This window comes from Conger conger, chromosome 17, assembly GCF_963514075.1.
Source record: "Conger conger chromosome 17, fConCon1.1, whole genome shotgun sequence".
Lineage (NCBI taxonomy): Eukaryota > Metazoa > Chordata > Actinopteri > Anguilliformes > Congridae > Conger > Conger conger.
In genome coordinates, this window is record NC_083776.1 from 23,016,810 (window position 1) to 23,044,402 (window position 27,593).

Here is a 27,593-nt window from a genome sequence, read left to right on the forward strand (position 1 = left end):
AATATAAAACGGTCATAATATCTTAACATAATATGAGGGTTAAATGGCTCTTGCACTGAATATTACAAATAGTCCATGCGATGCCTCCATCACAGATGCCATTCATGCATTCCTGTGCTTTAAAACAAAACTTCTGTGTTATTTTTTTTATATTCTATTTATTTGAGATTGTAGATATTGTATTTGTGTGTGATATATTTAAAGCTGCTCTGAGCAGAAAGGGTTAAGCTGCCTGATGACCTAATTGGATGATTCCTGGTTGGGAATTCTCTTCTGCCACTGCCACACGCTTGCATAAAGACCAGATGCAGAAAGCGGCAGTCGCCATGACAACGGCCCTCTGTGTCCAGTTTCATGATATCACTTGAGGATCAAACACTTTTGTAACAGAGGGTTAGAGGGGGCTTTAGATGTGTGAGGTGGAGGAATCTCTTCTAGGAGGAGTATATTTCAGTGTATTCATCTGTACAAGCAGCTGCACTCATGCCTGATGTCATCCCCAGACCTGGGGTCTCAAACTGAAAAGTCCTGGAGGACCGCAGTCTCTGCTGGTTCCTGTGATTTCCTTTCAATCAGCCGTCAATTTAAGTCTGGGAAATAAGCAGCCAACCAATGACTTAAATTAAGCACTTGGGTGCAGGAACACATAAAAACCAGCAGAATCCACAGCCATTCAGGATTTGAGTTCACTGCCCTAGACCCAGAGCTGCTGGGTTTCTGTCATTGAGAACTTTAGCACGATAAGCTAATCAACTCTCTTTCACTGTAGCCATGTAGAGGGCAATGGGGTGAACTTTCATTGGTCCAGCTCCTGTTACATTAGCTTTAGACGTCAGTTCCAACGGGGTGTCCACTAAAAGCTGAGCTAATCGAAGTTACTGTGAGCCATTAATAGCTAATTGTTCTGACAGAGAGCGAGTGATGTTGATTTGGGGGATTGCGGTGATAATATCATTGGAAGGCGGCCATCTTGAACAGGTGGCCCTGCTCGCTCCCTGAATGTTGCGGGCTGTGCGCTTCAGTACCGTCGGGTCGGAGCCCAAACGGGAGCGAGAGGTAATCAGCGGACCGTTCGGGGATGTGCGCAATCGATTTTATGTCGGAGCCGGCCTCCAGTCATCTCTAATCGCGCTGGAAGTGCATTGTAAGCGCTCGCACAGGATGCGTCCTGCAGCACTCCCGGATTGGAAAATCAACACCCGAGGCTTATTGTTCTGTATCGTTTTGTTCGCGTTTGTGTAAAATGGTGATTTATTTACCTCCTGCTGGCCTCTGAGAGCTGCCCCTAAAATGCACTGGGCCCAATGTTGCCAGATGCCTGTAATAATTCACCCTAAAAAAACTCCCCCATCCGTTACTGACTCCCATACATTTTTACTGTCAAACTTCTATGATTTTTAAAAGGGCCCTACATTTAGTAAATTCTCTAGTCTGGCAACCCTGCCCAGGCCCTGTGGTTTCTTGCTTGAGAGATGAATAGTGTCTTTTTGCTGTGAGGTCGGCCGTGTGTCAGGAGAGATGATGAATTACGATATGCACTTCTTCCGCAGACAACCGCTTTAATTAGCCACCCAAACCAGAACATGGGAAAAGATCTGCTGCTGGCTATTTGGTGTATATATATATATATACATATATATAATATATAATATAATATTTACAGGGTTGCAAATACCACTCTCAAAGCAATTTGATCCAGGTCATACTGAACGTTCTGTAGTAATGCTACTAGTCCGCTGGCTTCATTAAGGTGTCTGTCGCTCAGTGTTTATTTAGCATTGACCAGGGTAATTTTATTCATGCATACATTTATGTCAATTGAGGCCATACTAGACCTGGAAGTATCGCATCTATGCTTAAGTATTTGTGTTTTCAATAAAACTGTTGATGAAGTACTGAAATTAGTATTCCAGATGAATTTATTTTACTTTAACCGTCAAAATTTAAATAGTTCAGTTATGTAATATTCAAAGACAGGGAACATTTCTTTAAACTCTGAAGTTTTTCTCAAATGGTATTATTTCTCGGCATTTGGATGCATTTAAAAATAATTTTAAAATCTCCACCATGGTACAGTACATTCATGCACCCTCTGGATATTCACACCTTTACTGTGAGTGGTGGGAGTCTGTGCCTCCTCTTTCCTGAGGTGTCCTCGGTTATCCCATTGTTCGCACCGGTTCTACATAATGAGAATATTACACGGTAGACCATATTATTTTCCTGATTTCCATCCGAAGGGTCATTCTGCACTCATGTAAATTATAATTTTATCTCTATCATTGATTCATAACTGATTAATGCAAGTCAAGAAACAATAACATGTGTCTTTGGCAAGGATTAAGTCCTTCTAAAATGTTGTGTAGCCTTAAGCTGCATCAGGTGTGCCTCCTCAGTGGTTGTATACTCTCCAGTAATGTGCGTGAGGATACGTCGTGCAGCAGCTTAACGTGGCCGCTGATTTGTTCAGAGGTTGTAGAGGCGTGTGGGTGTGTGGTGTTGTGTTCGCTGATTTGTTCAGAGGTTGTAGAGGCGTGTGGGTGTGTGGTGTTGTGTTTGCTGATTTGTTCAGAGGTTGTAGAGGCGTGTGGGTGTGTGGTGTTGTGTTTGCTGATTTGTTCAGAGGTTGTAGAGGCGTGTGGGTGTGTGGTGTTGTGTTTGCTGATTTGTTCACTGGTTGTAGAGGCGTGTGGGTGTGTGGTGGTGTGTTTGCTGATGTGTTCACTGGTTGTAGAGGCGTGTGGGTGTGTGGTGTTGTGTTTTGTTGGGTGTGTGGTGTTGTGTTTTCCGCTTGCAGTCCTGCTGGCCGGCCAGGTCACAGCGCTCAGTCCGCCGTGTCTTCTCTCTTTCAGCCACGTGTCCCAGAGCAGCTCCCTGGAAGAGGTCGGAGTCGATGGCGGTCCGTTCGTACCACCCCCTCCCCGCAAAGTGGACATGAGACGGGATCCGGTCCTGGGGTTCGGCTTTGTGGCGGGCAGCGAGAAACCAGTGGTGGTCCGCTCTGTTACACCCGGTAATGTTTACGCCACTGAGTCACTGCCTAAAGCCATTCTTGTATTCTTTGCACTTCTGTAGGATGTCTAGACTCCAGATATCTCAGCCTGTCTGTGTTTACTCTTTGCTCTTCACACAGACCGTGTGGCCCATGCAGACCTGGGTCAAATGCGTAATTGTTTTGGATTCAAATTCTTTTCTACACTTTGCTGAGCTTGTCTGGTGTATTGGAACCTATCAAACACTCTCAAAGAGTGCAAACCCGGCCTTCTGGTCCTCTTGGCTGTTTCAATTTCTCCAGGCAAGCTCAATCGAGCACAGAAACGTATTTGAATCCAAACTATGTATTTGACCCAGGTCTCGGCCCATGTACCCTAAAACCACAGCAGAAAGCTTATCTCACTCACTTAAAAAGCTAGCATTTAATTGTGGCTCTTTTGCACCAGATTGTGTGATTGATTTATTTAATTGAGCCTGGACCTCAGTTAAAATCTGACTATGGCTATTTCTATATCTTCTTTAGTATAGCCAAATAGCTATATCTGGAGATATTTTCAGTTTAAGGTCAGTATATCATATAACAGTAAAAGTATTGTGAATACAGGTAGCCAGAAGCCCATACATTACTGCTCAATGTCTGAATAAAGACGCACATTTTTAGTTTTAGTACAACACTAGATTAGATCAGTTGTTTATTTTAAGCTTATTTTTTTAGCACCGCAGACCACAAGAGAAATGCCTTGTGAGAAGAAAACAAACAAAAGTCAATACTGGAATGAAGCAGCTTCTTCTGAGACACAGATTCTAGAACAGACAGTGTGGATAGAGCCGGGCACAATTCACTGAATTTTGACTGCAAGTAGAGACGAAGCCTCAGCCTCCTGCTTAATTAAGAATTTCACACTTCACTGTGTGAAGGCTAACATCACCAAAGATTTGCATGACTTTAAGTGCAGTCATAGTAGCATTTGTGCCAATTATCGAATGTACAACACAAACTTTTGTGCAAATTATCATATGTACAACGCAAACTTTTGTGCCAATTATCGTAGCTACAACAATAACTTTTGTGCCAATTACCTTATGTGTCAAGAGTAACTTGTGAAGTGTAAAGCGTTATTTGATTTTCTGAAGGCTCTCGGGTTCAGTCTGATTACAGTATGATTCCTTTCATCACCGTGATACTTTCAGTACATTTATCCACCCTTTCGATATTCACACCTTTAATGTGAGTGGAGGGAATCTGCGCCTCATTTTCCCTCAAGTGTTTCTCATCCTTCATCTCCAGAAGGTTTTATTTGCACCGGTTCTAGGGTCATTCAGCACTATAAATGATCATTTCATCTTTGATTCACTGATTAATACATTTAACAACTAGTGTATGTTCATTTGCATTCATTATTCCAGGAAAGTCACCTTGTCAGATATGCTCCAAAATACTATTTTATATCTAAACCTGAAGATTTGTATACTGTGAGGCTTGGATCACTGACACTGTGAATCTGCCTCAGAGCGGTTGTGAAGGTTAATTTTGGATTGTAGGTGTGCTGTTAGTGTTGCCTGATCGGCAGGAGGAGATTTAGCTGATTTTGTGTGTTGTGTACAGGGGGTCCTTCCGAGGGCAAGCTCATCCCAGGGGACCAGATCATCATGATCAATGAGGAGGCAGTCAGTACGGCACCTCGAGAACGAGTCATCGACCTGGTCAGGTAACTCAGCCTAACCTAGTCATAATATACTCTAACTGTGTGGTCACCTGATCAGGTAACTCAGCCCTATGCCTTCCTGGTCATAATATACCCTAACTGTGCACTCATCTGGTTATAATATACCCTACCTGTGCACTCACCTGGTCATAATGCACTCAGTGAGTGGAAATACTGTATATCACACATATATGATACATTATAAAAGATTCAATTTATATGAATCACTATAAAACTACAACACATTGGTATTTTTTTTAAAGTAATACCTGTAGACCATTCAGAGTTTCATAATCACCACCGCATATCTGCAGATGAGGTGTTAAACGTGTTATGTTTAATCTCTCCTTTTCAGATTTAATCAGCGATGTCCTATGAAACTTGCTCACAGGGAATGGGCTAGGTTGTCAGGCCTATTTGTAATACACATTTTCTTTACCTATCTGCAAAGACTGCTGCTGAAGCTCAAACTCCAGATGCCAAGTAGTTATTGATAAATTAATAATGAAGGATCATCCAAAATGGCTGCCTTTTACTGAGGAATCATTTCAGATGTCCCTATCTCTGGGAGAAAATAGGAATATGATTCTTACAACCAAAGGGCAACCAAAATAAGTTATTTATACCTTAAAAACAAATAATTATTTCTGATGGCTTATAGTTTGTATTGCGTTAATTTATGGTAAATAATCAGGTTTAAGAATATAGTTATTTTAACCATGAAGGAATTCCATAAGGATGATGACCTGGTGCACATTATTGTATATCACTACACTTTATTTGTAAATGTCTGTAAAAGAGTGTACACTTATGCCCACATATGACTTTTTGTTCTTAAAGAAAACAAAACTATAATTTTCATACTGTATGTACTACATTCATATTTGGGACAAAGGTATACTCATTTTATGTTCTTTGAATTTCGTACCGTTAGTATAATTAACTGTAATTATAATTTATTTATTACTAAAATTAACTCGCATTTCATTACATACGATAAAAGTCTGATCCGATTAAAGTGTTCGCCCCCCAAACTGGCAGCCATTTTAGAACATTTCTATCTGTTACACTATGCACGATAGCATGTCTAAAATCCTGTTCTATTCATTTTAATACGCCATGACTTCCTAAAGGAAGTGTGAGGAAAATTGGAAACATAAGCTTGTAAGACGTGTAAGTCCTGTTTGAATTTTGATGGAGAGACCCCAGAGTGTAAATGTTGCATACAGTATATCTACTGCCATAGTGTATCAAATTTTTGTTTCAACAGTAAAATCTTATTTCAGACTGTGCTTCAAAATGTGACAAACCACGTTTTACTAGCACGATTTGTCAAATGCTGAAAACTTACTGTATTCTTGCTGACTATTTTATTAAATAACATCCTGTTGGTCTCTTTTGAATATAGGATGTGTGTGTGTGTGTGTGTGTGTGTGCCTACTTGCAAGCATGCTTGTGTGTGTGTGTGTGTGTGTGTTCACGTGCACAAATAAGTGTTCTTTGCAGTAGGGTATCTTAAACCAACATTTAAAAACTCATTATAATTCAGCATGCTGATGCGATATTTAGATTTGCCAGTAGCAGAGCACACAGACGGGGGCCTCCTCCAGATCGATATGCTATTGGCTCGTCCTCGCAGGCCAGTGATTTTTCCATGTCCCTGACCGCTTCAATCCCCCGGTGACCTCAATGTGCGTCACTGAGGCCTGGGGACAGCGTGCCCATTGCTGGGGCCATGGAGAGACAGGACTTTGCCAGTGTGAAGCCAGGGGTACTCAAACAGCACTTTGCCAGTGTGAAGCCAGGGGTACTCAAACAGCGCTTTGCCAGTGTGAAGCCAGGGGTACTCAAACAGCACTTTGCCAGTGTGAAGCCAGGGGTACTCAAACAGCACTTTGCCAGTGTGAAGCCAGGGGTACTCAAATAGCGCTTTGCCAGTGTGAAGCCAGGGGTACTCAAACAGCGCTTTGCCAGTGTGAAGCCAGGGGTACTCAAACAGAGCTTTGCCAGTGTGAAGCCAGGGGTACTCAAACAGAGCTTTGCCAGTGTGAAGCCAGGGGTACTCAAACAGCACTTTGCCAGTGTGAAGCCAGGGGTACTCAAACAGCACTTTGCCAGTGTGAAGCCAGGGGTACTCAAGCAGCACTTTGCCAGTGGTGAATTGTGACAGTGGAAGCCATCGGTACTCAAACGTCATGAGCGGATGGGTTTGTCTGAGGGCAGTAATGGGCCTTGCTTCCGTTTATAGAGACTGAGACTCATGTCAGTGCTGGTAATGGAGCAATCTCTCTCAAAGTGCTTGGATACATCAGTTCACTGTGAAGTTGGCATCATACGTATGTACTGTAATTGATAAATATATAATTATCGGAAAGTGTCTGCCTGATAGAATCACACATTATTCATAACTATTAGTACTAGATTAATTATACATAAAATATACTATTAATTATACATAATTGTTAATACTACACCATATCACACCTCTATTCTACTACTTCTTCATTTACTCAGTTTTACTGCATTGATATATTTTGCTACTTTTATTTCGTTCTAATTGGCTAATTCAGTTTTTTGGTGGTTTCTCTCAGCAATACAGATTTAAAAATGTGCTACACAAATATTAATTGATTGTATAATTCTCCTACATTTTAAATGTGTTATAGTGGAGCAGTGGACATGATTTTTTATTTTTATCTTGCCTTTGTTTCTGTTTGCCTGCAGAAGCTGCAAGGAATCCATTGTGTTGACAGTCGTCCAACCTTACCCAGTAAGTACTCCCTCCATAGATCTTTTACAAAGGCAAGCACAGCTCTGTGGAAGTGTTGGCTCTCCTGGCTCCATGTTCAGTCTATTTGAAAGAGACGGAAAAGAGTACCGTTTCTCCACTGGCTTCCTCGGGGCATGCTTATGTGGAGTACTCAGTGGAAGCCCCTGTGCTGGAGCCCTTATCTTCAGCTCCATAGACCGCATTAGGAAACGGTGGGCCATGCAACACTGGGCCATTATTCAGGAAGACAATCTGTTTTATTGTGTTTTACTCCAACTGTAGTGAAATCCTAGAAGTCCAAGTCTACAATATATTGACTTGTGCTCTCGCATTACGCTATGCAAAATCCTTTTTTTTCTCTCTGAAATTAATGACTACATAAGAAGCCAGACAGCGAAGAAATTATTTTCAATATAGAAGTTTTTCTATTAGGGTTTGAAATTGGTATTAATTCATGGCAGGTACTTGCTGTAATGATCCCAGCATCTTGGGTTTGTGAGGCTGTATGGTCTGAGGCTTCGTGTTATCCCTTAATTAGCTCTGCTGAACAATGACTCCTCCAGCTCACAACTCAACCCCACAGGCCAAAGAGATGCAGAGCGAGCACCTTGATAATTGGTCCCATTTTTCAGACCGTGCCACAATGACATGATATGATTGGCTATTAACCTCACCAGCGAGTGTGTACTTACTCTCATTCATATATAGGATGATAATCGCACAATCATCCAACGACAAAGAAGAGATTCTCCAAAACTTTTTGGAAGTAGGAACCCGCCTGCATGCATAGAGACAGTCACATTATATTTTAATTATGGAAAATATTCATAAAGGATGTGAGGACTCCAGTATTTCATCCACATGCCTGTTCTTTCATCCTATTTTCCTGTTCTTTTTTCTTTCCCAATATTTAAAATCTAAATCCAAAGTATCCAAAATGCCAAGGAGAATTCCATGTAATTTATCTTCATTTGTAACAGGGAAATTGAGACAAATGAGCTTGTATTATGTGTTAAATGGAACTAAACTAAGCAGAACATTTTTCATAATGTTTTTGCTTAAGATTGCAAAACTGCAAAGAAAAACTTACATTTTATTATAACATTGCTTTAGGGCCTCAGCTCCTGAAATTGATCTCATACCAGAATGTACAAAAAAAAAAATATATATATATATATATATATATATATATTCTTATAAAACTCATAACACTTCTGCAGTTCAGTATTTATGTAGCAGTAGGACTTCTACGTGTCACAGCTTGACTTCCACAGTTTTCCTTGACATTGAATGTAATGCTCTAAGTGTCTCCCATCTTAGGTTTGTTTGGCTTTGAGGTGGCCTCTACTGACCTCTGATCGGATGCCTCTGGCTGCTTTGATTGGCTACAAATTCCCTGCAGTTTACTGAGACAAGACTTTGAAATAAATGCATGAGTTGAATAGATCTCTATTAACTGATGAGAAAATGTGCACTTATGTGTAAGAACAAATATACAATACGTTGAGATGCCCATCTAGAGAAAAGGCCTGACATAGCTACAGACTGAACTAATAAATATCATGGGACTTTTGCTGAATGTAGCTAAGTTTAGCATTTAAGTCATGTAGCTGTCTTCCCATGGCAAACTGCAGTTAGCATTAATGCGCTAGGATGGCTAGAATATGATCCCATGTTGAACCAAGTTGACGTGATACCTGGCCCTTGCGCAGATGACCGAGGTCTGTCTCCCTTCTTGCGTTGGGTGCAAAAGGGTGTGGCCCGTGATGAGGATGGCAGGTTGATGATTGGTTCTCTGTGTTCCTTCCAGTCTCCGAAGTCTGCTTTCATTAGCGCTGCAAAAAAGGCCAAGCTAAAGTCAAACCCGGTGAAAGTGCGCTTCGCAGAAGAGGTCACTATCAATGGACAGGTTCCAGTGAGTACCAAAATGTCAATATATCTGAAATATTCTGCATGAAAAAAAATATATAAATTCTGTAAAGACCTGCTGTCATTGCGCAAACATTGAAAGATTCCATTATTATTCATGTCGCAGAAAAAATACCACATATCAATGACTTTTGCTGTGATTTATTTCTTAGTATGGATGTAATTGAATCCAGGGAAGTGAATGATAGCTTGCATTTTCATAGAAGGGAATTTAAGCACCCGTGCCATGATCCTATAATTGAATGTATTGAATTTTATTGAATTGAATGGTAGCTTGCATAGTGATCGAAGTGGGTTTATGTATGCATGCCACAATCCTGTAGGTAAAAGTTATTTATGGCAATAGGTATTTAATTATATGGTTGACTGTTCCCTCAGCTTTTAAGCAATATGTGAAATAACAGATCTCTAAATTATTTGTGTCTCTTGAAACTGTTTTTTGAGGTTTGTTTTTTTTCCAAGGCTCCATACTGGAATCAAAGCAAACATGTACAGTATATTCATGTCTTTGTTCTAAAAAATCTTGCTGTCTTTTTTAATGGAGTTCAGCAGAGTGGTGCATTTCCTGCATGCTCTTTGCCTGTATAGGAAACCTGTGATATTAAAATCAAGATATAGACTTATATATCTATATCTCTTATATTTTATATGAAGAGACATACAGGGTGGGAGATCATAAAATAAATTTGTCTTCTGCCTCTAATTTTCATGATTCACATTTATTCATGAAAATTCATACACAATTTGTACTGTATATACACTCAATTACCATTTTATTTGGTATTTATTACACTTATTTTTGGACTTCATTGATCTGCTGTAGCCTATCCACTTCAAGGTTGGTGGTGTTCAGAGAGGCTCATTTGCATTCCACTGTTTAATGCACCTGGCTATTTGAGTTACTATCACGTATGACTAGTCTGGCCATTCTCCTCAGAAGTCTCTTATTAACAAGATGTTTCCACCCATGTAACTGCTGCTCAGTGCATGTTTTTTTTTTTTTTTTTCACCATTGTCTGTAAATTCAAGACTGTTGTGTATGAGAATCTCTGGAGATCAGCAGTTTCTCAGATGCTGAAGCCACCCGGTCTAGCAACAGCAATCATGCCACAATCAAAGTTGGAATGGGTCACATTTCTTCCCCAGTCTGATCTTTAACTGAACCTCTTGACCATGTCTACATGCTTTATACATTGCATTGCTGCCATATGATTGGCTAATTAGATATTTGCATTAACAAGCCAAGTGTATGTTTGTACATGTTCAGGTATATATCATCTTACACGAAAGTATGAAAATGTGTCTTCACATAGAGGTGTGTGTATTTTTTTATTTGCATCAGATGGTACATTATCATTGTTGTGCTTGCAGTAGCTAAATGGCATTCATCTCCTTAATTTCCATGCAGTGCACTGAGTCACTCTTTCTCTTTTCCTCGCAGGAAACAGTAAAGGACAACTTGCTTCTTTTCATGCCAAATGTACTGAAGGTCTATCTGGAAAATGGACAGACAAAGTCGTTTCGCTTCGACAGCAGCACCTCCATCAAGGTGAGTCTGGAATCTGTCCGGATGCCCCTGGACGGAGGCGCAATTTCGTATTGCGTGTTCCCGTGGCCGTGCTTCCTAAACCACCTCTAATACCCCCCCCCCCCCCCCCCCATGCACCTTTGGTTTACTGCTCCCACTGTACAGTCTACAGGAAAGGGTATCGCAGCTTTGATCTTTTGATTAATCGAGTGGCTCAGAGTTAGACTGACTGCAGCGTAATTAGACTGCGGAGAGTAACGAGGCAGGCCGGGGCCCGGAGAGATAGCGCTGTGAGGATTCTCACACTTATGAAAATATCTGCTAACAAAATGCACAACACCCCTTTAGGGCTCTTGTGTGATTTTAAAACCACATGGCTTCATCGCGTTGTTTTGCTAGATTTGGAGAGCTGGGAGTGAAAACAAACGCTGGAGTCGGTTGCTGCACGTTGCTTATTTATTGAGCAGACGCTCTTCAGGTCCAGGGCATCTTGTTTAATTCTTTTGAAAATGATTTGTTTATGAAGCTAGCGATATTTACTGGTATGTAACTCGCACAGGGATAGGGCAGCAGTGCCCGAGTAGGAATAATTAGTTATAATTCCTTGCATTTATATAGCACTTTTCTCATGCTCAAAGCACTTTACGGTGATGAGGGGGAAACTCGCCTCAACCACCACCAATTTGCAGCACCCACCTGCGTGATGCAGGGCAGCCATTTTGTACTAGAATACTTAACACACTTCAGCTGAGGTGGAGAGGGAAAGAATAATTTTTTAGGCACTTAAATCAGAGGTTAATTCGGTGGCAGGTTGAGAGGGCCAGGTTGGGAATTTAGCCAAGACACTCGGGAACGCCCTGCTCTTTGCGAAGAGTGTCATGCAATCTTTAATGACCACAATGAGTCAGGACCTCGATTTAACATCTCATCCGAAAGATGGAAACAATCAAACCTTTAGGATACCATTAGGATATTGCCACAGCTCCCTGACCAGTAAACTATTGCCCATTATACAGTGTCAGTGCATTTGGACTGATGCATTTTTAAGACAATCTGTGTGGGGAAAAGCAGAGATTCAGAGTATTGGTGTGAAAGTATAATACAGTGTGTAGGGGAGGGGGCTTGCATAGGTTGCAGGTTTGAGTCACAGGTAGTATACTACCTTTATACCCTTGAGCTAAAGGTACTTAACCTGAACTGGTTCAGTAAAATATCTCACTCACTCACTGCCAATAATGTAATACATTTACACTGCAAAAAAGTCTGTCTCAATTGTTTTAGTCTTTTTTTTTCTTCTTTTTTTTAAGTGCTTGTTAGTTTGCTTGACACTTGAAATTTTCTTACCCCGTTGAGTAAAACTGTCTCACCTCATTGGCAATATTTTAATCTGATGTGGCAAAAAGTAAAATATGAAACTAAAATACTTCTTGAGATTTACTTAATTTTTTAGTTTTTTGCAGTGTATGTAATGGTCATGTTAAGTGCTGCTACAGTGCTTGCGGTGGTGGGGAGGGCATATGTCTTGTGCTAAGACACCTCTCCGTGTGAAAGGACGTCCTTTTGACCCTGCAAGAGAAGCTGTCCATCAGGTGCATCGAGCACTTCTCCCTGCTGCTGGAGCAGAGCTCTGAGGGCTCGGCCAGCAAGCTGCTGCTCCTCCACGAGCAGGAGATGCTATCTCAGGTGAGCTCACAGGACACCATGACACAGGCTGATCCCTTTCAGATCTCTAACAGCACACAGACTGACAACTTTCAGATCTCTAACAGCACACAGACTGACCACTTTCAGATCTCTAACAGAACACAGACTGACCACTTTCAGATCTCTAACAGAACACAGGCTGAGAACTTTCAGATCTCTAACAGGACACAGGCTGACCATTTTAAAATTGCTATAAGAACACAGACTAACTGTTTTCAGCTCTCTGAGAGAACACAAGCTGGCTGTGTTCAGATCTCTGACAGAACACAAGCTGGCCACGTTCAGAACTATGATGAGACGTCAGCTAAACTGCCTTCAGAACTCACAGCCGAAGCCAGTTTCCTGTCACCTTACCAAACCCGAACAGTCCTGCCTGTCCCAGCATGTTTGCTCAGCCAGCTGGGTGTCTGGCAGAACCTTCCCTCCAGCAGATAATCAGCTCTGCTGCAGCTGATGGGAGAAGCAGGTGGGTCCTGTGTGATGCGTGTGTCGCCACGGTGATGCGAAGATGAGACTGGGTACCGCAATGATGAAGTGACTGACTCTGACTTTGGGATTTTGCATGTGCAGCCTCCAGCCAGCCAGACAGGGTCCAATGGTCTGTAATGAGGGTGCTAAAGATCACAGAGTGACAGTGTACACAGTGTGGCCCTTCTGTGAGCACACAGCTGCTGTATTGTGGTGATAATCTTTGGTTTGGCATGGTTTATGGTTGATTCATTGTATTTTTTATTTTGTTTTTATAGCATCAGCACTGAATACTGGCACTACATTTAAAAAGAAGGACAAAAGAGACAAAGATAAAGATTACTCTCATGTTGTTTTAGTGCTTAAGTATATCTTAAACATTGCATACATTATTTGTAATAGTTGTGTTTATTGTAGCATACTTTGATTGTGATCTTTATTTTTAATCGACATCATGAGAAGAAAACACCATCTGTGTTTTGCTTCGTATTCACAGAAAATGATCACATCTATCGGTGTGATATTTATTTTATACTGCAACCTGCTGTACTAAAGGAGCCTGTGTTTATACCTAGAAATTCTAGCTAAGACCAACCGGCGTTGTAAACTGGTTTAAAATGGTCAAAGCTTGTCTGTATGTGGTCAAAGCTGGTATCTAGCTGGACAAAGCTGGTTAAGCTGGTAGAGTAAGCTGACTATAGGCTGATTATCCAGTGAACAGCTGGTTGACCAGCTAAAAGGGTTGAAAACACAGCTTAAACCAGCTTCACCAGCTTTGGCTGGGTTAGTGTTTTGCCAGGTCAATGTTGTAAATGAGAATTTGTTCTCAATCACTTTTACCTGGTTAAATAAAGGTTAAACAGTGGAATTTTGAGAGGGAAGTTTGGTGCAGCGCAGTAATCCTCACACTCCTTCCCTTGCTCAGGTGACCCAGAGACCTGGGTCACACAAAATGAAGTGCTTCTTCCGGATGAGCTTCGTTCCAAAGGACCCCATCGACTTGCTCAGACGAGACGTCGTTGCTTTCGAATACCTCTATGTTCAGGTATGCCGACTGCAGCTCCACCTATTTTTGTTGTTTGAAAGACAAAATCTCCTACAGCAATGGTCCTATGTCTTATTCAGGAAGGGATGCTGGGTTTTGTCCCAACCAAACAGCACAACACCTGCTTCTACCAATCAACCTGCTCTTTCTGGATAGGATTGAGGACGCCTGTCCTACAGCAACTAACCTGTAGACCAGGGATCAGCAACTCATATTCCTCAAGGGCCTAGACCTGGTTTTCCACCCTAACTTTACCTGGGAGTCAGGTGTGAAGACAGTCTGGCCAATCAGTAGCAGTAATTACCCGGGAGAAATGAATACCAAGGCAGGATTTGATTTGAGGGCCAGAGTTGATGATCCCTGCTGTAGACTCATCTGTAGGCTCTTGTGTTTGTTTTTGTGAAAACCTGACACCTGTCAGAAAAGTAGCAAACACAAAGACTGGCATCAATAAAGCCAGGATGTGTCACACCAGCAGCGATGAGCCCAGCGGGAGGGGTGTAAGCTGACCCCCTCTCTGCGCTTCTCGGCCCCCTGCAGAGCTGTAACGATGTGGTTCTGGAGCGTTTCGGGTCAGAGCTGAAGTACGACATGGCGCTGCGCCTGGCCGCCCTGCAGATGTACATTCTGACGGTGACCACCAAGCAGACGCACAAGGTCTCCCTCAAGTACATGGAGTAAGTGTGTCTCGGCTCCCTAAAGCGCCTCCGTGCCTGTCTAAAACCCAAAACTGTGATCAGACAAGTTTGTGAAGCACCTGTTTCGTGTATGCTGCGACAGCCCTCCTGTTGTTTGGGTTTTTTCTTACACACTGTCCACACAGAGGGTGTGTCATTACATCAAAATTATATTTGTGATTTTTTTTTTTATAATCGGTGTTTGCCTTATGAGACATAATGGGGTGTAGCTGGTAAAGGCAATGCAGTCGACATGCAGGTTAGGGACTACAGATGAAAATGAGCTCATTAGCTAACTCTGGCACATTTTAATTGGTGTGGATACTGAAAATTCTGATTAATGTGCACTGTCCCTGGTAAATAAATAAAATAAATAAATAAGGATTGGTCAGCACTGTAACTGTGGGGTGGGCGGGGTCTGTAGTGGGGTCAGGCTGGTAAAGGATAAGGATTGGTCAGTAAGTTTGGGATTGGCGGGGTCTGTACACAGGAAGGAGTGGGGTCAGGCTGGTAAAGGATTGGTCAGTAAGTGTGGGATGGGCAGGGTCTGTACACAGGAAGGAGTGGGGTCAGGCTGGTAAAGGATTGGTCAGTAATTGTGGGATGGGCGGGGTCTGTACACAGGAAGGAGTGGGGTCAGGCTGGTAAAGGATTGGTCAGTAAGTGTGGGATGGGCGGGGTCTGTTCACAGGAAGGAGTGGGGCCTGGCTCTGTTCCTCCCCCCGGCTGTGCTGTCCAGCATGAAGGAGAAAAACATTAAGAAAGCCCTGACCCACATTTTGAAAACTAACCAGAACCTCGTACCCCCAGGCAAGAAGGTATGTGCATCGTCTCTTTCTTTCTCTCTCTTAGTCTTGCTTTTGTTTTCACACACACACACACACACACACACACACACACACACACACACACAAACACCCTCTGTCATATACCACACGCACACACACACACAAACACCCTCTGTCATATACCCCACACACACAGACACACTCCCTCTCTAATATACCACACATGCACACACACACACACACACACACACACACAAACACCCTCTCTCATATACCACACACGCACACATGCACACACACAAACACCCTCTGTCATATACCACACACACACACACACACACACACATACACACTCTCCCTCTCTCATATACCACACACACACACACACACACACACACACTCCCTCTCTCATATACCACCCACACACACACACACACACTCCCTCTCATATAAAATACCACACAGGCACATACACACCCACAGTCCCTCTCTCTCTCATATACCACACCCACGCCGGCACATGCACCCACACTCACAAACACATTTGTTTTTATGTACATAAAGGCTGGGGTGTGTTGATTTTATTTTTCTGTAATGCTTTGGCAATACAGGATTTACCATGCTACCTTACAGCAAGCTTGAATACTGTTTATATCTGTGGCACAACTGCCCCCTTGTGGAGAATCTTCAACTTTGGTCTCCAGCCAATGAAGCTTTAGTTTTCTGCTGATTTTTGCATTGGTTATCAGTCTATTTGTTACAGGCTCAAGGCTTAGGTATTTGGTTTGGTTTTTTTTCTTCAAATTTGATATACTGTATGGACCGTGGAAATGCAGGAGAACAAAACATTACTGATACTAACGTATGCCCTCCCCACAATATGCAAGCCATGATTAGCACATGGGAAATATCCAGACCTGGGTCAAATACATCATTGTTTTGTATTCAAATAATTATATCTCTTTCCTGGTGCCAACCAAGAGCACCAGGAAACTGGGTTTGCACTTTTTGAGAGTATTTCATAGGTCCAGACAACAAAACAACCAAAACACCAAAACAAATTAAAGTAAGTGTATAAATCAATGGATATTATGTATTCATGTAACATGTAATGGCATGCAGTAAATACAGGTATGTTATTATGTAAGCCTGCTCACGATGAAGCAAAATTAATCCTGAATTCTATTATCCAATATTCTGGCACACATTCACTGAAAGGACTTTCAAGGACAGCTGCTGTTGTGCAAGTTGTGTTGAGCTATCACCAGATTGCGCTGCGTTGAGCTCGTGTTTGCAGGGGTGTCACAGCGGCTGACTGGCTTTGATTCTTCTGGCAGTTGTTTGCTGGGAGATGTGAATCGACGTGTCCCGAGTTGTCTGAAGCTTCACTTGCAGTCTTCAGCTCTGTTTTTTGAATGCCGACAGTTGGAGGGTGAGCGTTGAAGCCTGATCCGGGATTGTGGAGAATTGAGCTTAATCCAGAATCCGTGCTGAGCCTGGAGCAGGTTACACTGGGATATAATGCCTATCTGGCGATTAGGAATTACATTGCATGGTTTTTTTTCCCCATTCATGGACAGTATAGGCAGGATTTGTCACAGTTGGAATTGCTGCCTGTATTTTTGGAGATGGAGCCAACGGAAGTGTTTATGAAATCTGCTGGTGTGTACTTTAGCTCGGGGCTGGTGATTGTGGAGTGCTATTTGTCCCACTATGTTGCAGACCTCAGTCAAATACATAGTTTGTTTTGGATTCAAATATTTTTTCAATGCTTTACTGAACTTGTGACATGACTACGTCACCCACCTACTACACCACAATGTAATCCCACACTGCCACTCTCCATGACTACGTCACCCACCTACTACACCACAATGTAATCCCACCCTGCCACTCTCCATGACTACGTCACCCACCTACTACACCACAATGTAATCCCACCCTGCCACTCTCCATGACTATGTCACCCACCTACTACACCACAATGTAATCCCACACTGCCACTCTCCATGACTACGTCACCCACCTACTACACCACAATTTAATCCCACCCTGCCACTCTCCATGACTACGTCACCCACCTACTGCACCACAATTTAATCCCACCCTGCCACTCTCCATGACTACGTCACCCACCTACTACACCACAATTTAATCCCACCCTGCCACTCTCCATGACTACGTCACCCACCTACTGCACCACAATGTAATCCCGCACTGGCACTCTCCATGACTACGCCACCCACCTACTACACCACAATGTAATTCCACACTGCCACCCTCCATGACTACGTCACCCACCTACTACACCACAATTTAATCCCACCCTGCCACCCTCCATGACTCCTGGTGTGTGTTATGTGCTGTCCTTTCCATTTGCTTAAGTCCCTAAATTGAAGGAGCTGCCCCTCGGCTAATCAGCCCTGCTGTCTGGAGGAGATGTTAAATGCTCAGTGCCTCAGTGGGAAGTTTGATGTGGGAAATCAATAATTCATAGCAGTCACAAGGCTGGCAATTTGACACATGACGGGGCAGCCAGTCTAACTCTGAGTGTCTTGCTGTGAAGTTCGATCCGGCTGAGAGTTGGATTAGTCATGTCTACTGGTGCCGTGAGCACACGCACTTGGGTTGTGTTAAGGACTCGGGTGCTTAAAGGTGTGCTGTTCTCCACGGTATGGGGTTGAGACCAGGAGCACGCACGTCTCTCTCTCTCCATCTGGCCAATCGTGGTAAAAACCCAGAACTGCCGCATCTCCCTCCCAGGGGTGGTGTCAAATGGTCATAGCCTGGAGTGTGTAATTGTCTTGATTTATTGTAATTGATTTATAAATCAGTCCTACTTCAGCTAGAACTGTCATGCATAGCACAGCTGTTTTCAGTTTGACGAAACTCCAGTTACCGCATCAGTATGCGTTGATGTTTTTCTCTCAGGTGTCCAGCTGTTGTTGCGATGTTGAGTGTGTGAACGGCGTGGTCTGTGTGCCTGGTTTAAATTCACTTTACCTTTTCTGTGGTCGCTTACGGGAACAGTAAGCTGTGACAGGTTTGCCCGCCGGGCAGAATTAGGCTGCCATCACACCTGGTGCACTTTGTAAGCTTGAAAAGGCAGAGTCTTGTCTTGACTTTATGAGGCCTACTTTGTACAAAAGCACTGGAGGCATTCTGCTGTTACTGGGTAACGACACTCAGCTCATATCAATCACTTGGCTGACTTCCTAACGTCGCTAATGGCATTACATTAATTAGAGGTGCACTTTCACCTGAAAGTTTGGTTTATTATTATTTTTTTTTTTTTAAACAATGGATAAGTGGCAATTGAGAGCACATGCTTTGTTAGGGTTGGAATAAAAACCCACGGTAGATATACACAAATACTCCATATCTTGGCAGCCTGGTCAATAGTGTATAAGCCATCTGCTTAATGTCTCATCAACCCAAGTCGATGACATGAGTTTCTTAAAAGGGCAAATATCTGACATGAACGCAGGTAATTTAATCTTTAATCAAGATTTTGAGTAGGTAGTACAGTGAGAGTAGGCTACACTAAATATTCATTATCTCTGAAAGGTTCATTCTATACAAAACCGGAACACTGTATATAATTTCAAGCAGTGATACAAGACAACATGCATCATGTTTTTTTTTCATCTATTTAACGTGATCTATTTTATATTTTATATCACAGTTACCTGTTCTGCATTTTCTCTCTCACACAGTTAACAGCTTTGCAAGCGAAGGTGCACTACCTGAAGTATCTCAGTGAGCTGAGACTATATGGCGGGAGGGTGTTCAAGTCAACACTACTGGTAAAATACACATCGCTCTTTTAACCACTCTTTTAACTGTACCTTTGAATCCTTTCTCTACAACTGTACAGTAGGTTTATTCTACTCACAGGTTGTGATTCTTGCCACTGCAGTATTGGAACAATGGGCCTCATGCGGGAACATTTAGTATTCTTATCACAAATTTCTCTTACTTTTTTCATACAAAGGGTTTGTACAAGTGTGCCCCGTCAGATTCAACAATATCCATTATAGTACAGTGTATACGGTACTGTAGGCGGGTTCCATCAGATAGATGACCAATGGGATTAACAAGAGCAAGGGATGTAGTTGATACCAGATTGGGTAGACTGCTGTTCATTGGTTTCATGTAACGACCCGATATAGGAATAAGCGGGTGAATCAGTGTAGCGTCTCAAATTCTCGGTTTATTAACAAGCTACTGTGGGCCATATCACATGCCAACAAAATAACACAAGGTAGTACAGGCTTATCTCTTGCATACAGTTGCACTTTTAGCTCATTTGTAAGTTTGATCCAAGTTCTTGTGAGTTCTTGTGAGCAGTGAGCTGCACTGACATGCACTGCCAGCCTCTACATAGAAAATGAATGGAATGCATTGTTTACAGGATTCATACAGCAGGTCAGGGCCACTCTCTTTCAATTCAATTTTAATTTCAAAAATGCTTTCTTGGCATGACATATTTTGCAATATATATTGCCAAAGTGGTATAAGTAATCATAATATTGACAAAATGTTCTCTCTCTCTCTCTCACACCTATCTCTCTCTCTCTCTCTCTCTCTCTCTCTCTCTCTCTCACACACCTCTCTCTCTCTCTCTCTCTCTCTCTCCCTCCCTCAGCAAGGGGAGAAGCACACAGAGGTGACCCTTCTGCTAGGGCCCAGGTATGGCATCAGCCATGTCATCAACACCAAAACCAACCTGGTGGCCCTGCTGGCGGACTTCAGCCATGTCAACCGTATTGAGATGTTCACCGAGGACGAGAATAACGTCAGGGTGGAGTTACACGTCCTGGACGTGAAAGTGAGACTGCGTCAGGCAGTGGTTTCCTCCACTACATGTTTATTTATCCACCTTAGAAACCTCCAGTGCCTATGTATGATATTCACATATAGGCTGAGTGTATTGCTTTTGGATGTCGTTCTTTTCACATTTATTTGAAAGCTTGTGTAGTGGATTGTAGCTGTGCTGGTTCGCTAGTGAGCCATCGTGAAGCATGGTAAACTGAAGGTCTCCCAGCATGTTACCGTCACAACACTCTCATCCAATGCAACCAAAAATAATGTTATTCAAAATAACGATATTGCCCTTGGCAAGGGGCAACATCACTTTTGACTGACTGGTAACGTGATTGTCTTGGGAGAGGCCTGGTTTCAAATCGCATCGGGAAATCCCGAACTTGTTATGCTTGGTTGACTCCTTTATTTGTGGGCCCCTGGCAGAGACTCATCCACCTGCTGTATGTGTCACAGCCCATCACTCTCATAATGGAGTCTGGTGATGCCATGAACCTGGCCTGCCTGACGGCGGGGTACTACAGACTGCTGGTGGACTCACGCCGCTCCATCTTCAACATGGCCAAGAGCAGCAACGCGGGTAGCATGGACTCAGGTGGGCCGGAGCTCTCAAACACTGCGGTAGTGCCTGGGTGTATGTGGTCCACTGGTGACCTGGGGCCTCATTTATAAACATTGCCTATGCACAAAAGAATGCGTACGCCACTTTCTAAGCAACCTTTGGCATTTATAAAAAACGAACTTGACGGGAAAATGTGCGGTCCTCCACGGAAACTCTGACCCATGCGTACGCACATTAACTGGAGAAATGAGAAACTGCGACTCCGATGGCAATGGGATGAAACGCGAGAAATGGTGTGAAATTGATACTGTTGTGTCCTGTGCCTTTAATGCTCGTGACGTAAGACCAGGAAAACGGGACGTGAAACAGGATGTAAAAAGGTATAAAGATTTGTGGGAGTTGTGGCTGGTTATGGCTGCTGTAAGGACGTGCTTCGTCCCTGTTTTACTTATTAAAGTGTTGTATTGTTGAATCTCACTATACGGGTTCTCTCCCTTCCTAAGTGCAACACAACATTTGGCGATGAGAGAAGTAAAAAATGATACACAACAGATACCGCTGTGTAAAATAAATCGAAATATTACCTCTCACGTATCATATATGAAGAGTTAATTTGCAAAAACGGATAAAAGCCTCTTTTACAACGAATAAACAAACAGCTGTTTGATTGAGGCTCCCTGGAGTGCCCAAAAAATATGATTTAGGATGATAAATATAAACGGAGATGTTGTTGAAAAATAATCCCTCAAATATGTAGACGAATTGTTAAACAATACTTCATGTTATTAAATGTATTCTTATAAATAATACGGTGAACAGTCGGACAACTGGTGTGGGACCTGCGTATGCACTGTTTTATAAATCAGAATATTTTTGTGCATACGCACGTCCTGGGTTTCATGCAACCTTTTGACGTGAATCCTACGCACAGTTTTATAAATGAGGCCCCTGGTGTCAATGGCTATGGATAACTGATACTTTATTTATGTGTGTTGTACCAGATCTGTAAGGTAATGTTGTATTTTTATATTTCTTTGACTGTTTTAGGCCAGGATCCCAGGGGCAAGTTTAACTTGGAAGCCATAGAGTGGACATACAGCACCTCCTTCAGTGGATGCGCAGAGGAAATTCAAATGCCGAGGGCAGAACCCTACGAGGAGTATGCGGGGAGCAAGACTGAAGTCACCCCAGTTTATATCACAGAGGTGCAGCAATCCCAGCCTGCCCCGCAGGAAGGAGAGCGGACGAACCGAGGGGACAGAGGCGCACACTTCCTGTCCGTGCCAAGACCCCCACCCCAGGACTCTCCCCGGAGCGCCAAGGTGTCTTTTATCTTTGGTGACCCGCCTTTGGAAGCCATCAACCCCCAGAACCTGGGCTACCAAAGGCTAATGGACGAAAGCCCAGAGATTCTGGATGACTTTAAGACCTTGGATCCCGCGGTGGACGGGGAAGGTTTCCAGTACGACTCCCACCCTATCTACAGCAACATTGGCGAAACCAAGATCTTTGGGAACACGGAGGGCATCGAGGAGCCTTTGCTGCGCGACATCTGCTACGCGGAAACCACGGACGACGCCGAAGACGAAGACGAAGGGAGCTGCGAAGAGGACGTCGCGGCGGTGGGCGAGGCCAATCAGGCCAGCTTCCTCGCACTCTCCGGCTCCAGCGATGACATCATCGACCTGACGTCCCTCCCGCCACCAGAGGGCGACAATGACGAGGACAGCGACATGCTCCTGCACTCGCTCAACATGGCCATCGCCGCCCCACCGCCGGGGTTCAGGGACAGCTCGGACGAGGAGGAGCTGCAGGCGAGGGCCACGGGCTCTCGAGACGATATCCCCGTGTCTCTGATCGACGCTGTCCCCACACAGGGGGAGAGCAGCGCCGATAGGTCCTTGGACCGTGCGGTGGTCTCCACCCTGCAGGCTCTGGAGGCCCTGGCTGCAGCCGAGGAGCAGCCCCACCCGCAGTCGGACAGTAGTTCAGGTTCTTACACCATTGTGACATTTATTCATTAATGCCAGGTCGCGCCTCATCCATTTGCATTTGTTTCTTCGACCTCCCCGCCCCCCGTTCATCTTCTTATGTTCTTATGTTCCGTGTTCTTGTTCTGTGTGTGATCAATTTGTTTTTCATTATTCATATTAAATTGTAACTCATTCTCTCATTTCTGCTTGATTTGTTCATTCTGTGCTTCATTTGTTGTTTTTTGCTTTTGATTGTTTTTTCATGTATAAAGACACAATGCATTTCAATTCATAGCCCTCATTATTTTTGTATTAATAAATGTGTATTATTTAAAAAATATGACTACAGAGTGCTTTGGATGTGGTTATTAATAAGCTCTTCGTGTTTCTGTGGCATACAGGTGTAGCAATATCTCGGGCTTCTAGCCCTGAGTCATCTTCAGATTCTGGGAATGAGACAAACTCCTCAGAAATGACAGAGAACTCGGAGCTTGCTGCAGCCCAGAAACTCTCCGAAAATTCCATGCGGTTGTTTGTAGCTACCACTGAGGGCTATCAGCCACTCCTGGAGGAGAAAACCGAGTTTCCTGTTTCTCCCTGCGAGGGTGAACCCACCCCAAAGGTGACTCGTGATCCCCCAGGCCACCAGGAGGCAGCAGAGCCACACTCCTCCTCAGCCATGCCTTCCAAACAGATCCTCCATTCGGACGACATCGAGATGGAGCCAGACACCATGGAGACCAAGTCTGTGACCGACTACTTCAGCAAATTTCAGATGGGCTCGCTGCTGGGGTCCCGCCGCGGTAGGGGGAACCCCAGGGGCCCCAGCAAGACCAACAGCATCGGCAGGCGGCAGGCCAGGACCCCCGAACCCAGGGGCGAGGAGCACCACATGACGGGAAAATACAACACCTTCAGCTCCAGAGACGCCCATCATGCCCACTTCGACCTGGAGCGCACAACGTTCCGCGAGAAGGCCCAAAGGTGGCAGCGGGACCCTCAGGCCCCGGGGCCTTCCAACGGTCACGGTGTCCCGCCTGCCAGGGCGGAGCCGGCCCAGGAACCGGACGGCGATACCGCGTCTGGGGGCGCGAAGGAAGGAGCTGTCGCACGGGAGGCACCCGTGTCCGATCAGGCGGTGGCTCGGTTATGCGAGTACCACCTAGCCAAGCGCATCTCCACCCTGCAGGGAGAGGGGCACGGCTCCCTGCAGAGCTCCCAGTGCTCCTCCCTGGATGCCGCCTGCAGTACCCCCAGCAGCACACCCCTGGACTCTCCCCTCTGCGTCACCGACGGCACCCCCAGCCAAAGCCCCCACGGCAAGGACCTCCACCCCAACGCGGACCCCGCCATCCTCCACAGGATGCTGCCTAATGTGCACGGTGCTGCTAGCCCTGAGCCCACCGTTGCTGCTGGCCGAGAGACCGGGCCCCGCATCCCTAAGATTAAGGAGACTACAGGTACAGCTAAAAGGAGTAATCTCTTAACCGAGCGGTATGTGACACAAGCATGCAGTAAGAATAACTCGAAGGAGGGCAGTGAGGCTTACAGGCAGTTGATAAACTATTTGACCATAAGTCAAATGCAACAGGGTGGGAAACTCCAGCATTGCGGCCAAGGAGGCAGCTGGAGAAACAATGACAAGAAAGTCAATAAGAAGCATGCCAGTTTGAACCCGCTCCTAGTAGACTTGGTTAGAACTAAATATAACACAGTGGCGAGGTACCCCTGCATGCCGTCCTGTGTGTCACCCCTCGAGACCCCACCCGTTGGCCTGAGAGTCAGTAAAAATGCCAGATTATGCCACTCTGCCACCCTGCCACTTAAGTCCAAGAGGAGTCCTGATTTGCATGCTCAGAGACCCGTAAACAGTGTTGACGTAAATGACAGTAATGAGAGGAGAAACTCTCTTTCCAGCCTCGAAAGCCAGCTGGGGCCGGGCACTGACCCGGAGCGCTTTCCGTCTCCGTCTTCATGCGAGCGGAACGCGCCCCCTGGCGAGGCACGCGCCGATCGGCCCCCTGGCGAGGTGGACCGGCCAAAGGCCAACTGCCGAGTGCAGCATGTTGTCAGGGAGACGCTTAACGATTCTGTCTGTTTCTCTACTACCCCTAGTGTAGCTTGCGCAGAGCTGGAGAGGGCGCGAAGAGGAGACGTGCCTCCCGCCTTTTCTCTGCAGGTCAAAGCCAGCGCCGCGCCGCTCGCACCGCCGCCACACGCTAGCGCAGACTCCACCGTGCCAAAGCAGGAGTCTACAGGCCTCCCAAAACACAAGTACGTCCAGGCGCCCTCCCAGAGCTTGAACCACAGCGACCCCAGCGCTGGCAGCCTCCGACGGGCCAGGAGAGATGGGACCTTGAGGCGGAGCACCAGCAGCGGCGCCACGTTGTCCAACAGCGTGGAAGTGCTGTTTGAAAAAAGCAAGGCCGCGCTGGCCGGCAAATTTTCCCAGTCGCCCGAGCCCAAGCCACAGAAGAGGCCAGCTGGGAAGAGGCTGGCCAAGAGCTACTCCCAGGGCTCGGTCAGCTCGCTCACCACCTGCTGGTCGGTGAGCGGTGGGGATGGGAGGAGGGCCTCTGTCATGCTCCCGGTGCCTAAGGATGGCAAGCAGCTCAGAGCGCTGCCCAAAGTGGACTCCAGCGCCTGGAGGTGCCACGGGCCCTTCAGCTACTGCTTCCTGAAGAAGAAGAGCACGGTGGATGAGGATGAGGAGGACGGAGAAACGCGGCGTTGTGCCTCGGAGTCCCGCCCCCAGCCCCGCGACAGGCCCCGGGAAGAGCCCGAGAGCCCCACCTCCCCCAACGCCGAACCCGCCGGTCGCACCAACCTCAACACCATGAGCTTCGGGGCCAGGCTGGCCCGCATCGAGGCCCTGAGGGACAGGGCGTACTCCTTCCCCACCGGCTTCTCGGCCGCGCAGCGGGACGCCAGCGAGCTCATCGCCCTCGTGCGCTCCAGCCTGGGGATGAGCGAGGCGCCGGCCGAGGACGGCGAGGACGCCGAAACGCGGTACAAGCAGCTCCTCTCGGCGGAGTCCAAAGAACTGGGTGCAGCCTGCAGGAAGATGGCGCTGGCGCATCAGAGCTGCGAGGAGATGCTGCTGGCGCTCACCTGCAGCTTCCAGGTGCTGTGCTGCCTGATCGAGGCCTGCATGCGCCTGGTGCGCTGCATGGGCGCCGAGAGCCAGCAGCGGGAGGTCGTGGCCAAGGTAGACGAGGTGGTCATGAACTACATGTGCCTGCTGAAGGCCGCCGAGGCTGCCCTGGGCGGCGCCCCCAACGACCTCAGTGTCAAAGCCCTGGCACGGCACTCCACCAGCATGTCCGCTATCGTAAACGCGCTGACGCGCTCGCTCAAAACGCTCCTCAACAAGTAAACGCTGTCCTCTCTCCACAAAGCAAAGCCATACAGTACACTGATACACGGGTGTAGCCCCCCCCCCCCCCCCCCCGCAGTTTCAACTGCCGCAATTCACCTGTGAATATGTTTGTTTCATATGTAAAAAAAATAATAATAATTATATACTGTACAAAAATATGAAGAAAAAAAACCTCTTCCTTTAGAGATCAGGGTATATAGTAAGACCAAGATATTTCCTTATGTCTCTTGTGTGTTCATTCATTAAAATGCTTTTACCTGTTACAGTGTAGAAAGAACTGCACTGCTAAGGTTTATTGGGAATATGATTTTGCACATTTATGCATATAATATTTATTTGTGTTGTAATATTTGCAATGATTTGAAAAATATCTCATTGTGATTTTTTAAGGAAGCAACAAATAGGAAATATGTATATACTATTAAATAAATGTATGCATATGACACTACTAAACAGATGGAAAATGGATATAATTTTGAAAAGTACTTTTGTTCATAAGATTTATTTTTTTAGTACACAATTATTTAAGGAATCTTAAGCAATCGTTTAAACATAAGCAAACAGAATTTTTGCTTCATATATTACGCAGATCTAATGTAAACACTTTGTCCATGAAGTTATTTTCCACTTTTTTCAAATTTTACAGAGAAAATACCCACTCTTCTTTTGGGGGATTTTGAGAATTCATTTTATTATCACTATGCACATATTTCTGTTTTGAGTAATAGAATAGCACAATTTTAAGGGCTCTGGCTTGTAATGCACTAGGATATTTGTAACACAAAACTGATTAGAGCAACCCAACATCCTATTTTTATTTGTACTAAAGTGATGGTCAGCAATGTATCTGCTCAAAATGTGTATCCATAGTTGAAATGCCGTCAAAAAAAACGGACTGGATTAATTTCATGCAATGAGCCTCATTGGTTGGCCATATTTTGCCCACAACAGCACCCTGGGGTCAGCTGGTTGTGTCAGGGTAATCTCGCATTGTGATTTCCTGCCTGTGTGTTTGCTAATCAATCAGGCATTTTTTGGTTTAAAAAAGAGCAGCCTTGTACAGTCACTGAGCACTTTATCATGTATTTTATCAACTTATTTTTTAGAGTTCTTAAGACTTCTGCTGCTGTAGCCTATCCACTTAGAGGTTTGACACCATTGTGTGTTGTGATTCTCTTCTGCATACAGCTGTTGAAATGTGTGGTTATTTGCATTATTGTCACCTTCCTGTCAGCTTCGATCAGTC

At 44.8% G+C, this 27,593-nt stretch overlaps 1 protein-coding gene across 1 annotated transcript in view; it reads left to right on the forward strand.

The window, feature by feature from the left end:
• LOC133116275 (FERM and PDZ domain-containing protein 4-like) overlaps positions 1-26,381 on the forward strand; it is a 70,210-nt gene extending 43,829 nt beyond the window's left edge. The window contains exons 5-19 of the mRNA XM_061225714.1: positions 2,853-3,013; positions 4,601-4,703; positions 7,425-7,470; positions 9,281-9,385; positions 10,841-10,948; positions 12,479-12,610; positions 14,025-14,144; positions 14,685-14,821; positions 15,513-15,639; positions 19,326-19,415; positions 20,258-20,440; positions 20,890-21,028; positions 22,043-22,987; positions 23,370-23,760; positions 23,809-26,381. Of these exons, the coding sequence (XP_061081698.1) occupies positions 2,853-3,013; positions 4,601-4,703; positions 7,425-7,470; positions 9,281-9,385; positions 10,841-10,948; positions 12,479-12,610; positions 14,025-14,144; positions 14,685-14,821; positions 15,513-15,639; positions 19,326-19,415; positions 20,258-20,440; positions 20,890-21,028; positions 22,043-22,987; positions 23,370-23,760; positions 23,809-26,344 (5,323 nt within the window). The 3' untranslated portion in view covers positions 26,345-26,381. The remainder of the gene's footprint in view (positions 1-2,852; positions 3,014-4,600; positions 4,704-7,424; positions 7,471-9,280; positions 9,386-10,840; positions 10,949-12,478; positions 12,611-14,024; positions 14,145-14,684; positions 14,822-15,512; positions 15,640-19,325; positions 19,416-20,257; positions 20,441-20,889; positions 21,029-22,042; positions 22,988-23,369; positions 23,761-23,808) is intronic.
• The last annotated feature ends 1,212 nt before the right edge of the window (positions 26,382-27,593 follow it).